This window comes from Gavialis gangeticus, unplaced genomic scaffold (genome assembly GCF_001723915.1).
Source record: "Gavialis gangeticus isolate Ggan-Ray unplaced genomic scaffold, GavGan_comp1, whole genome shotgun sequence".
Lineage (NCBI taxonomy): Eukaryota > Metazoa > Chordata > Crocodylia > Gavialidae > Gavialis > Gavialis gangeticus.
In genome coordinates this window covers 48,090,923-48,103,367 of record NW_017728996.1, presented here as the reverse complement: position 1 = coordinate 48,103,367, position 12,445 = coordinate 48,090,923, and the positions used below count along the sequence as shown (strand labels likewise).

General features: G+C 47.9%; 1 protein-coding gene across 1 annotated transcript in view; it reads right to left on the bottom strand.

Moving 5' to 3' along the window:
* PTPN9 (protein tyrosine phosphatase, non-receptor type 9) overlaps positions 1-12,445 on the bottom strand; it is a 45,167-nt gene that overhangs the window by 13,839 nt on the left and 18,883 nt on the right. Inside the window, exons 6-9 of the mRNA XM_019503838.1 lie at positions 6,360-6,465; positions 4,659-4,769; positions 1,360-1,688; positions 517-610 (exon numbers count right to left, since the gene is read on the bottom strand). Of these exons, the coding sequence (XP_019359383.1) occupies positions 517-610; positions 1,360-1,688; positions 4,659-4,769; positions 6,360-6,465 (640 nt within the window). The remainder of the gene's footprint in view (positions 1-516; positions 611-1,359; positions 1,689-4,658; positions 4,770-6,359; positions 6,466-12,445) is intronic.

Here is a 12,445-nt window from a genome sequence, read left to right as displayed (position 1 = left end):
CCCCCCCCCCCCCCCCCCAAACTGCACTGGTATGGGGCTTTGCACATAGCCTCTACACACAGTGCAGGAGACAAAGGGACCTAGTGACAAAGATAGAGCAACATCTAAGGACATTCTTGCTAAGAGCTGGAATGTTCCCCAGGGCCAGGAAAGAGTAGCACCAGTGGAGGGACTTGCCAGCCTTCTGCAAAGACCTGTTCTCTGGCGAATCACAACCTCCATCATCTGTGCTCTCCCAGAGATGAAACCCTGAGGCAGAACTGTGGCCGTGCATGAAAGCCAGAGGCAGGTGGTGGCTGGTCTTTAACCAGGGGGTTACCAACCAAAATCCCTCACCAGAGCTTTTATAACAATCTGTTGGGCCACACAGGACAGATCCTTCAGGGTTATGGGCTGGGAATTACATGTAGGCCGTGCAGGCATGTTTCACTATGTGAATTCCACCCCTCTGGGGGGGGGAGGAGATCCAGCTTGGAACCCAGAAGAGTTGAGTGGAAGTGGCCTCAGCCTGCTCACCTCCGGGCGACTGAACTGCTTGGTCAGCTTCACTCGGGTTTGGTCCAGGCACGGCACATCACCATATCGATTCTTCTCCTGGTTATACGGAGCCCTATAGGGGCAGAGAATGGGTAGGACAAGCCAGAACAGAGATGGTGAGCACAGCTGCACACAGCTATAGGTCACATTTTCAGCTCTGAGTTTGGGCTCTGCTGTCATCATAGGCAGGGCTTTCCTCACCTGGAGAAAGGCCATCCTCCTGAGAACATGGTTAAGGCCAAAGTAGCACCCAGTTCTCATCTCTGGCCAGTTTTCCTGTGATAGTTTCTCCTCCCACGTGCTCTTGGATGGCACCAAAAAGGTTTTGAGAGTCCAAAATCTGCTAGTGAAGCCAGGCTAGGCCCTACAGGGCAGCCTACATTGAGAACTATCCACCCAGATATGCCTTTACTGAACCTACCACGTGGAGGGGTTGCCTCCTCTCAATCGCTACTTCAAACGGTAAAGAAGATCTCTAGGAAGAGGCTGGCCCAGTTACAACAAGGTTTGTTTTGTCCCTCCCAAGCCACCCAGACATGGACACACGAGGAGAAAATCCTGATCCCAGAAGTCCCCTCTCTAACCTCATTCCATCATTCTGCATCTATCACTGCTCAGCTTTCCATGCAAGAAAAAGGTCAGAGCAGATGCCACTCAGATGAGGAGGCAAGGGAAGCTGGGAGACTAGGGAAGAGTGGAAGAGCCAGCCCCTTCCTCTTTGACAAAGTGATGATTTCCATAGGAACCCAGTGGTGGCTCTGAGCTCCCAGACAGCCATCCCCATGCCTAACTGCACCATAAATGCTTCCTCTTCACACTTACAAAGAGCAGATGAAGGTCCCTGCAGGGCTTCTACGCCGGATATCTTCGTACTCCTCATAGATTCCCCGTTTTTGCTTTCGATTCACATGGTCCATCAGTTCCTGAACAGTCACAGACTTTGGTCCTGGAACATGCACTGAGCCATTGTCCTTGGGGGAAACCAGTGGCACTAAGATGAGCTCATCCAGAGGGTCTGGGTGGCCATTCTGCTGGGGTAGGAACCGACAGTTCCAGCTGAGAGGGTCCAGCCTGAGGGATCCACCCAGGTATTCAGGGAGGCACTCCCTGGGCAAGTGCTCCTTCAACTCTGCCATCTTCACCATCTGTACCTGGAAGTGAAAGGAGAGAAGCATGGGCAAAGCCTGTACACATCAGGAGGGAAAAACATGGGGGTTTGCTTGAAACAGTGCCCGTCTGGGATGAGTCTTATATTGCCTGGCAATAAGAAAGAGTGGTAGTTAGCTGTATTAGTCTGAGCTCACCTGGAAGTTCCTGAAACCACTACAGGGGCTGGAAATGTCCTCAAAGCATCTTTGAATAGCTCCTTTACTTGCCTTGATTAGAAGTCAGTTTTTACCACTGAACAGAGCTGTTCTGAAACAATCCAGAAGGGGGAGTCTGCCTACCCCTGCCTGAACAGAGCAGAGGAAATGGGATGAAGCTGTCCAGAGAGACAGCTTTTCTGCAAGAGTGAAGACTTACAGCAGTAAAAGACTCACTTCAGGGGGATGCTCTTCATGCAAGCCCCCAGGCAGATCTGGGAGGCAGGTATGATTACACAGAGTCACACATTAAAGTCACTTCATTATAGGAGGTAGAGGGAAGCATTTAACTACAAAGGCAGGGTTCCACCAGCAGTGATGTCAGGATACTACAGGTTCCTAGGTAAGACTCCTTTTTATGTGCATGGTAAGAACATCTTTGTCACAGCCCCAAAATTTTGCCGGATATTCCAGAAAAGGAGCCCTACAACATTTGAACTCCATCTGAAAGAGCCTATGACATGCTGGGTGCTGTATTTAGAAAACATAGTAAATCTTTAAGCTCCTCCTTTCCTCTGAACAGCTGCCTGAATGCAATATCCTGACTATGATATCCTGTTTTCTGATTCCAGGGGAAATCAAAACTGTTCTTATTATTTACTAAATAAGAAATGGATTCAGACTAAGTGGTTAAAAGAATTCTCAGGCAGGACTAGAAATTGCAAGTGAACAGAAGATGAGGGTTTTTTTAAATTAGTTTACTGGCCAGTGCCCAAGATCCAGATGCTGAACAAGCTGACACTATTCACAACCCTTTCTGGTAAACCAAAGCAGGATGCTGTAGTCCTTACAAAGCTTTTGATGATGTTATACAAATGCCCCAAACCACTGGAAGGAATGCAGCTCCCTGTTCTGCCTTCTGGCTACAGTGATATTAGGCACCAAAGGAAGACCCGAGAGAGAGCCAGAAGGTGTGTGGGGTACAATCCACCCTTGCAAGAATACACAGGACCTGGCTCTTGAGACTTTGTATTTGGTGTGTTCAGGATTATACTGAGGCCCCTCTGCTGCTCCCAAAGTCAGGACTGGGCCCCTTAATTTAAGGCTGCCTGAGAGCTCTTTTTAGTTTCAGTGTGTGTGTTCACTGACTTCAATGAAACTATTCACATGCTTAAAATTAGGCATGGGTTTAAGTGCTTTGATTGGCAGGGACCTTAAAAACAGAAGCCCCGCACACACGTGTGAAAAGAGCACTTAACTTCCATTTAACTTTAATTATTCACTCCTTTTCCCTTTGATGTTACTGCTGGAAGCTGCAAATTAAAGGAAGAGATTAGAGGTGGGATAGCCAAAAGGGCACAGGCACTGCCTGAAAGCTCCTCCCATGCATCTGTACAGGACACCAAGCTGCTAGAGGGCAATCTGCTAAGGGCCACAGAGACTACTGACCACTTCCTATGGTTCTGTTCCTTAACCAAGGAGATGTGGAAAAAGGTAAAGGGGCTCTGCAAAGCAGTGACAGGCAGCTGACCAGAGGGGTGGCACTGTATGGGCACCTAATTATACACTAAGGAAGCCCATCAGCCTGTTTCGACTAGTTTGTGTTCTGTGTCAGGAGTGCCCTGTGGAAATCCAGGAACTTCCTGATGTACAGCCACATGCACCTTGAAGTGCTACACTGTATTAAAATGACTGAGTGAACTCCAGTCCTACTACCGGAAATTGGTAGCAGAGGACAGTGAGGATGCAGCCAACTCCACCTGGCAAAGGAACACCCGGCACAGGTTCTTCCAAGACCCATCCAGAGGAGGAACAGACAATGACAGTGAAGAGGACAATGAGAAAACCTGACTTGGGGACAGCGACAAGCACAGCAGCAGCGGATCCTCCAATGGGAGATACAGTGACAGAAAATGAACTGAGACTTTAAACCCCTTAACCAGGGTGTGGACTAAGGGACAGTGTGATCTGGGTAGGGAGGCTGACAGGCAGTTGCATGGGTCTACAGGTGCATGTATTGTAACACATTTATGGGTTTGGTTTTGTGAGTTAAGGTATGAGAAGAAAAGCTTGCTAGAAGGTGTATATATAATGTGTGCATGCACAGGTACACACACACACACACACACACACACACACACACACACACACACACACACACACACACACACACACACACACACACTTTTTTTTAGGGAAAAAAAATCTGTACAGGACCTGGCACAATGAGGCCCTGACCACCTACCCAGGAACACTGCAATCCAACAAAGAGATTCAGAAATAATGAGAGATTTAGGTTGAAGATTTAGGCCCAGTCAAACCCCAGTACCTTTGCCAGCAAGAAACATGCTGATGGACAGAATAACAGAGGGCCACACTGAACACTGGCACATGGGTGAATGTGGGTTATGTGGGCACTAGGGTACACATGGGCTCATGCTTTTGAAAGTTAAACTGCTGGTTTGTTTTAAGCTCCCCTAGGCTAAGTCCACCTCTGTGATGGAGTGGCACACCTCTACTGACAGCAACTGAGGGACATCCATTTGCATCCAGGCTATATTCACTCCTTTGCTCTGGCATCCCTGCAGCCTTCCTGGATGTAGAACCCTCCACCTGGCCTCACTGGAATGGTGGATAAGAAGGCTTACAGCACAGGCAGCAGCAAAGCCAAGAGGTCTCTTCTCTCTCATGCAAGATCCTGCTTCCAAGCAATTACAAGCAGTTCCTCAGACCTAAGACTCTCTTATGTGTGCCAGCAGTCTGGAGCCTGGACTCCTCCCAAGTCTGGACCAGGCTGAGGTGCCTTGTGCTACTCACCCTCTCCCGCAGCTTCTCTTTCAGCAGGAGGCTGATGATGGAGTATGGGACTCGGAACCACATAGGAGCTCCCACGATGAACACCTTTTTGAGGCGAGCTGGGAAGGCTCCCTGCAGAGAGTATGCAAAGGAGTTTTAAAGCCACAGCACCATTTATCAGTGGTGCCTACAGCAGTAGTTCCCAATCTGTGGTATGGGTACCACCAGTGGTACACAAACAACCTGCCAGTGGTATGCATTAACAGGTTTATTATAATTACTTTATATGACAAAAATTTGCTGGCGGTACTTCAGACTTAACTGCAAAGTTTGCCGGTGGTACTTAAGGTTGTATCGTTTTAAATTGGTGGTGCACAATCTGTCAGTTTGGGAACCGCTGGTCTACAGAAAAAGATAGGCTGGGAAAACCCAAGCTTCTTCAATTCCTTGCCCTAACTTTTCATGACCAGCAGGGGGAGCCTGCGGTTCAGGCCTGAAAATCAGATCAGGCCAAAGCAATGCAGTTCTAGCAATCTGGCTGGAGGGAAGAAGTTCTCCTTTCTGCTCCATGTTCTTTAGGAAGTTATAGGAGCACAATCTAGGTGCCCTGGTGATGACTACAGTATAAATACGCAGGTACGTCACACATACACAGCTTGGGATGGTTTCTTTCTCTTTAAAAGCTCAACCACTTGTTTCTTATGCACATGCAGAAACTTAATAGCTCTGTCTTAACTGTTAGCCGGTTTGCTCAATCTAAGATATCTTCCATGTCTAATATCCAGTTCTCTCTCTCACCTTATTGGTAGGGGGGCAATCAAGAACTGTCAGTATAGACTTGGATTTGTTTTATGATAATTGACCAATTGGGAAGCAGGCCCATTATAAAACCTACACACTTCACATTTAAGTAGTACTTTATAGACCTGATCTAACAGCCATTGCATTTAATGGTAAGATCTTTACTGACTGATGGGGGATGGATAAGACCTTTTATGTTCAAGATCTTATTTATAGTCACTACTTAACTGATCATCACAAGTTCCCTTTGGAGTAGATGATTAGGAATGATTATCCCCAATTTAGAGATGGGAAACATTAATGAATTAATTGCCCAAGGCTGCACAGAGCACCTGTCAAAAAGGAATATCAAATACTGTGACTTGCCACCTTGTGTCCCAATTGTTTAGCATAACACAGCAGTGCCCCTCAGACTGTGGAGCTTTGGTAACAAAACAGTTGAAATATTTGTATGGAAGAAGTTGTTGCAGAGATGGAACAACATCCACCCCCTCACTTACAGTGTCAACAAAGGCTTTGATTCCCACCCTGTGGAGATGATCATAAATTCTAAATTCTCCAAGGACACGTGCTCACAGAGATCCTTCTGCCATGAAGTCTCTGTCTATAAACAAGTTATGTCCTCATGATCTTGATTTTCAAGCACCTCTCAGCCATGAAAATGGATTTATTCTTACAATATCACCATGAAGTGCTATTCACCTCCTTTCACAGAATGGGAGCTGAGGCCTGGGGCGGACCAAGGGCCTGAGTTCACATAGGATGTTCGTACCAGAAACTGAACCAAAGTCCCACCAGCCCCAACCACTGCTCTACCTTTCTCTTCCTATAAGTTACATACTCTTAGAGCAAGGAGACCTCATCCCTTGACACTCCCTTCCTTCCCCCTCCCCCCAAAACCAGAGGTAAGCTTTCCTTTACCTTCAGCAGGTTGAGGATTTTCTTGCTGAGGTCCAGTTCAAAGTTGGTGTACTGGGACCCAGCCATATCATAGATGAATACCAGGCCATTCCTCTGGGTTTCAAAGCTGGTTGTGCAGAAGAGAGAAAGAAAAGGATCAACTACACTGGGGTGCTTAATCACTTGCTCAGGCCCAGTTACAGCAGATTTACCCACTTCTCCAGGAAAAACCTCTTAAAAACTATACTGAGTCTTTTTGCCTTCCACCCTAATAAGCATAATTAACATATTTGCTTTCAACAACAGACCAGATCCTCCTCTCCCTCATGCTGGTGAGGATCTTATTCTAGTGACTGAGGAATAGCCATAGAAACACAAATGTGACTTTGCTTTTGCACATAGGTATGTATGCATGTACCATATGTTTTGTGCAAGATTTTGCTTAGGCTCAGTCTGCTCAAGTTTACAAGAGTTAGTCAACACCTTAAGTGCCTGGCGGAACTGGGCTGTTAATACAGGTAAAAACCACAATAGTCTAAAACAGAGGTCAGCAGTCTATGGCTTGTAGAGTCATTGGATCCAGATTGCAGTGTTGGGGGGTTTTAGCAGTAGGGGGCTTCACCTACAGCATAGCAGGGAGGAGTGGAGGTGGCAGCTGCTGGGTCAGAAATTTGAGCCCACCTCAGACCCAAGCTGGTTGTTTCAGCCTGCCACTTCGAAACATTACTGACTGCAGTCTAGAATAAAAGGTTAAGAAAAAATAATGTGGGTGCCCAAGTGTCACATGATACAAGATCTCTTGTGAGCAGCTATGAAATTTCACTGAAGGAGGGAATGGGGCTAGGGCTGGGACAGGGGCTGCCCAGCTGGGGTGGGGATGGAGCCCCAAGTAGGTCATCCGGGGGTCATCCCACTGCTGCTCACAGCCCTGGCGGCAGTCGTGGGGGGCGTGTACCACCCAGATCTGTACATGGGGTGAGGGCAGGCTGCCGCTGTGGGCTTGGGATGGCAGTAGCCTCTTCTAGTAGGAAGCTGGGCTGAGGCCGTGCTCGGGGCAGGTGGTGGTACTGGGAGGAGAGAGCTTGGAGGGGGCTAGGGCAAATTTTGGGGTGGCCATAGCCAACCCTGTAGCCCCGCCTCCCAGCACTGCCACCACTGGCCCCAAGCACAGCCCCGGCCCAACCCCACACCAGGAAGAGCCCAGTGCTGCCCCCCACCCCAGCCCACAGCGAGCAACCCACCCTTGCTCCACATGCAGATCCAGGGGGCACATGCCCCTCATGCCTCCCCTGGGGATGCGCACAGCGACACACAGCATTTATCGGCGTGCCAATAGCTTCAATTTTCCTTTTTATCAGTACCAATATGATATAGACTGATGTATCAATGCACCTCTAATAGCTACACCTAGATCTTCCCTGACCAGTGGCTATCCAACCTCCTCTTGAACACCTCCAGTGACAGAGTCCACAACTTCCCTAGGCAGTCTATTCCACTGCCTCACTATTCTCACAGTGGAGAAGTTTTTCCAGATATCCAGTCTAAATTTACTTGGCTGCAACTTCAAGCCATTGGTCCATGTCCTTCTCCTTGCAGCAAGAGAAAAAGGTGCTTTTCCACTTCTTTATGGCAGCCCTTCAAGTATTTCAAGACTGCTATCATGTCCTCTCTTAAGCACCTTTTCTGCAAGCTGAACATGCTCAGCTCCTTCAAGCCTCTCCTCGTAAGACCTGCCTTCCAAACCCTTGCTCATCTTTGTTGCCCATACATGGACCCTCTCTAACTTTTCCATGTCATTTTTAAAATGGGGAGCCCAGAACTGCACACATTATTCTAGATGAGGCCTAACCAATGCACTATCACTTCCCATGTCTTGCACCTAATGCTTCTACTGATGCAGCCCAAAGCTGCATTTACCTTTTGTGCAGCTGCATCACACAGCAGACTCATTTCTTCTTGGGACAGAAGAGAGAAAACCACACCCCCTAAAGTGTCTGTTATTTTTTTTAACTGAAGACTTTAGACCAGGTGCGTGTCACAAAATACTCTCCTCAACAGCATGCAATTAAATTGTTTAGCTGAGTAAAAAACCCAAGGACTATATTACACACCAGCAAAATGACCCAGACTACCTTCCTTGTTAATGGATCCTTCCTAGTAATTAATACACACATCTCTTCCAATGTTTTCTCTCATCTTCCCTATTGTCTTCCTGAGTAAGGATTAGAGCAGCTGCCAATCACCAGGGCAGCTCAGCTGTGGGTTGTGGGAGTAACCAGGTCGGCCATGTGACCAGAAGGGGGCAGGGCTGGGCCCTTATAAACAGCTAGGCCAGAGCCTGGCTGGCAGTTTCCTTCTGGTAGCCTGTGCGTAAGAGCTCTGCGGGAGAGCTAGACTGAGCAGTGCCGCTTGGCACATAGAGGGCTGCATTATGGTGCAGGCAGAGAGAAGCCTGACCAGAAGGCTTTGGCCCGAGAGCCAGGACGGCTGGGACTTGATGTAGAAGCCGGTAGGCTGATTGTGTTGTTATAGCCGGTGGGCGTATGATTTGGGTTGCAGCCGGTTGGCTTATGATTCAGTTGTGTGTATCATCCGGAGGACCAGGTGAGGCTGTAGGGGTGTGAGAAGGCCTCACAGGAGATCCCCAGTAGTCCGGGGGTTTCCTGGGTGCCCTGTGCGGGCAGCGAGCAGCGCTGGGAAGGCGCGGCAACTTGGCACCAGCGTGGTGTGGGGTTGAGACCCCAGCCCGAGAGGGCAGTATTCGGCCCAGTAAGGGCCTAGGACCCTGAGAAGGGTCAGGGGGCCAGGCATGGCTGCGTGCCACCTGAGCCCCAGCGCCGGGAAGCCCGAGACAGGGCTTCATTACGTTATGAATACTTAAACGAAACTCAACATGCAAACAACAGATGATTTTTAAACAACAGGCAAGTGTGACCCCCTCCTTTATCTGATTTTTGTAATACATGAGATAGAGATGGGATATCAGGATTCACATAGGCAAATTTGGCTCCTGTTACATATTTTTGTTAGACTACAAAACAGCTCTTGTATCTGACTCTCCAAGAACAAGCTGGTTGTTTCTGAATTGGCGTGTGCTAGCGAACCAGACACAGTTAAGAATGTGGTTAATTCAGCGGAGTTTGCAGTATTCTGTTTTTTAAATAATATGTTCGTTCATCATTACTGAATTATCTTACTGTTGTGTGTGCCTAATTACTTTGGAACTGAAATTAAACCAGCTACACAACATGGAGCTTCTGGGGAAGAGGAAAAGTCATCTTTTCTCCAGCTTTTGCTTGGGGTAGATGTAGACCAGGAACCTTAGGTGGCAAGGAAAACAAAGGGGTATATCCTGTTATTTTGACTCCTGGCATTAATCGCTTATATGATTATGCTGATGCTGCTGGAGGATTATTAGAACAAAGACAATAGCATCCTGGGCCGGGCCAGCACCAACAACTTTCCAGAGGGATCCTGCCCACAGAGTACTTCTTGTTGTGACCTGACTTGCTTCCTAGGAAAACTTCTTCCTTATTCTTGATAAGAGACTGGCTCATTCCTTGAAACCTGATAGTGTAGTCCAGGAACATCAAACTCACCCCTCCCAGGCCAGATCTGGGCGCAGTAGCATCAGTGGGGTAAGTAGTGGCAGGGTAGTTACTGGGAGCTATTGGATTACAAACAACAGTACAAGGGCTGCTATTTCTTCCAAAACCTAATGGGAAAACATTTTTCCAAAGGGCCTTATTGATTTTTTTTTCACTGGTATGTCGGCTCCATCAACAGATGCTCCTGAGAAGGTTGTCCTTAACGCTTACAATATTCTGGAAATCCTTGTTATTCTGAGAAGCCTCCTGTCCTCTTTATTCACAGACTAAAAGCTGTGACTTTAGTTGGCAGCTTGTGCAAAGCCACTTTACTATGTTTGAACCTATATAAATGAAGATGGAAAAACCCTATTAAAATAACTGAAAAAAATCTAAATTGTTCCAGTGCTTTGACAGTGAAACGCTGTCACAGCATAACCCATAGGACTGTAACCCTTCTCCAAATGTTTTTATAATTTGCCCAAATCCTTCAGTGCCAAGAGTCATGGGAAATGGAAATCAGAGCATTTCAAGATGCACACTTCGGAGCAACTTGGGACTTCCGGTACGTGCAAATTTTTTGACACAATTTCAGATCCAATTTGCATTTTAAATCATGTACATTTTAGCAGTGCCCTAGGGATGCAGGCTACTTCCAGTGGTGTCCCACATCCAATCCCTGAGAGCAGGCACACATTTTACTCTCAAGTGGCAACAGAAGAGATGTGCTCACAGGTGAACATGCTACTGTAAATCCCAGTACAGACAGCAGGCCTTACTTATCCCACTGACAGTTCCTGGCAACTTACAGGTCTATCTGGAGGCTTCAGCTTGCAGACCACTTAGTTTGGAAAGACTGTAAACTATTTGGGATGAGACTGAGGTCTTCCTATGAACTGAGGGGTGGCTCCCACATTATCAGTTCTGTCAGATTACAAATAAAATACAAGATAAAAAGGTACAAAACTGCCTCTTTTGTGAAGCCATTTGAAAAGATCCATCAAAACCCACAGCTAGGAGCAATGTTCACTCAGTGCAGAGATTTGACTTTCCAACCCCTAGTTGTCTGCTAAGTCTGAACCATGTGTAGTCTGTACGAAGAGAAGTGATAAACTCTTGGCATAAGGACCATCTGTTCTGCACCATACAGTAAAGCACAAACATCCTCTGCAAGATGCAACTCTGTATGGTAGCACTGTGGGATGCTGGTGCACCTGAAGCAGGTGCATTGTTCCCATGCTAATGTTTGTGATCAAATTTGGTAGGTAAAACCAGCTAAATCCATTTTTGCCATCCGAGGGATCTAGCAAACGAGTCTATTTGGAGGTGCTGTAGCCTTAGCCTCAGACACCATGTTCCAACACTACAGTGAGTCTGATCCAGGATCCTAATACTGACTGATGTTCCAGGAGCTAGAAACTGTAGTATCCAGGGAAAAATGAGGAAGAAGAGGCATACAAACAGCCTTTACTGGCAATTCCTTTGCAATTTTTCATGAGGGATGAAAAGCCCTTAGACAGGGCCAGCCCATCATGTGTTACATGGCAAGCTCCACATTGTGTCGATGTTTGCTCCTCCTAAGCACTATATTCCACACCAAACAGGTACAGCCCGTCTTCTACATGCAAGTGCTCAGTGAGATCAGCTTTCCTCACTTACCCACTGCACTCACCAAAAACTAGTCCCCTAAAATCTCTGAAGATAAAGATCCTAGTTCTGTCTAAAGAACCTAAGAGGCAAGGACTCAGGATTTGAAAGACCCTGGCTTCCTGGGGTCTGAGGGAAAGCACTAGACTAGAGAGACCTTTACATGTTTTGACATTCCTTTAGGAACAAGCTGGGCCTAGGGTTTTTCCATTGGCTCACTGTGGTCCAGCAAGCTGTTCTTGTACAGGGACTGGGCCTTTGCAACTGAGCCCAGCAAAAGGCCATTCTTTCTCTCTCTCAGATAGATTTATTTCTATATATAATGTGCGTTTTGTATATTCATATATACACACACGCACGCCCGCAGCAGGTCCCTCTGTTCTGCCTGGCCCAGACACAGTCCAGCCATGGTGAGTCCTGCCGCCCCCTGGGCACGCAGCAGGGCTGGGGCAGCTCTGCAGCTGGACTGCCTTTCTAGGCAGTCCAGGTGGCTCCTTTCAGCTGCTGCAGGACCCCAGCCCTGCGGTACCAGCAGGGACCTGTGCTGCACAGCCCTGACCCCATGCACCCTGTGCATGCTCCAGGCTCACCTGCTCAGGCTTAGCAGTGGCAGCATGAGACAAAAGCTATTGCTCAGCGTGGGGGGAAAAGCAGCATCTCCCCCTCCTGCTGCCAGCAGTTCCCTACTGCAGCCGCCAGGAGTCTGCACAGGGTTGCCCCAAATCTCTGCTGTTGTCACCACCGCCTCTGGGCTTCTCCACGGGGCAGCAGTGGCAGTGCAGAGCAGACACTGGACAGTCCCACACAGGCTCCCAGTGGCTGCAGCAGGGAACTGCTATGCACCCCCTACACACCCCCCCGAGCACCTTTGGG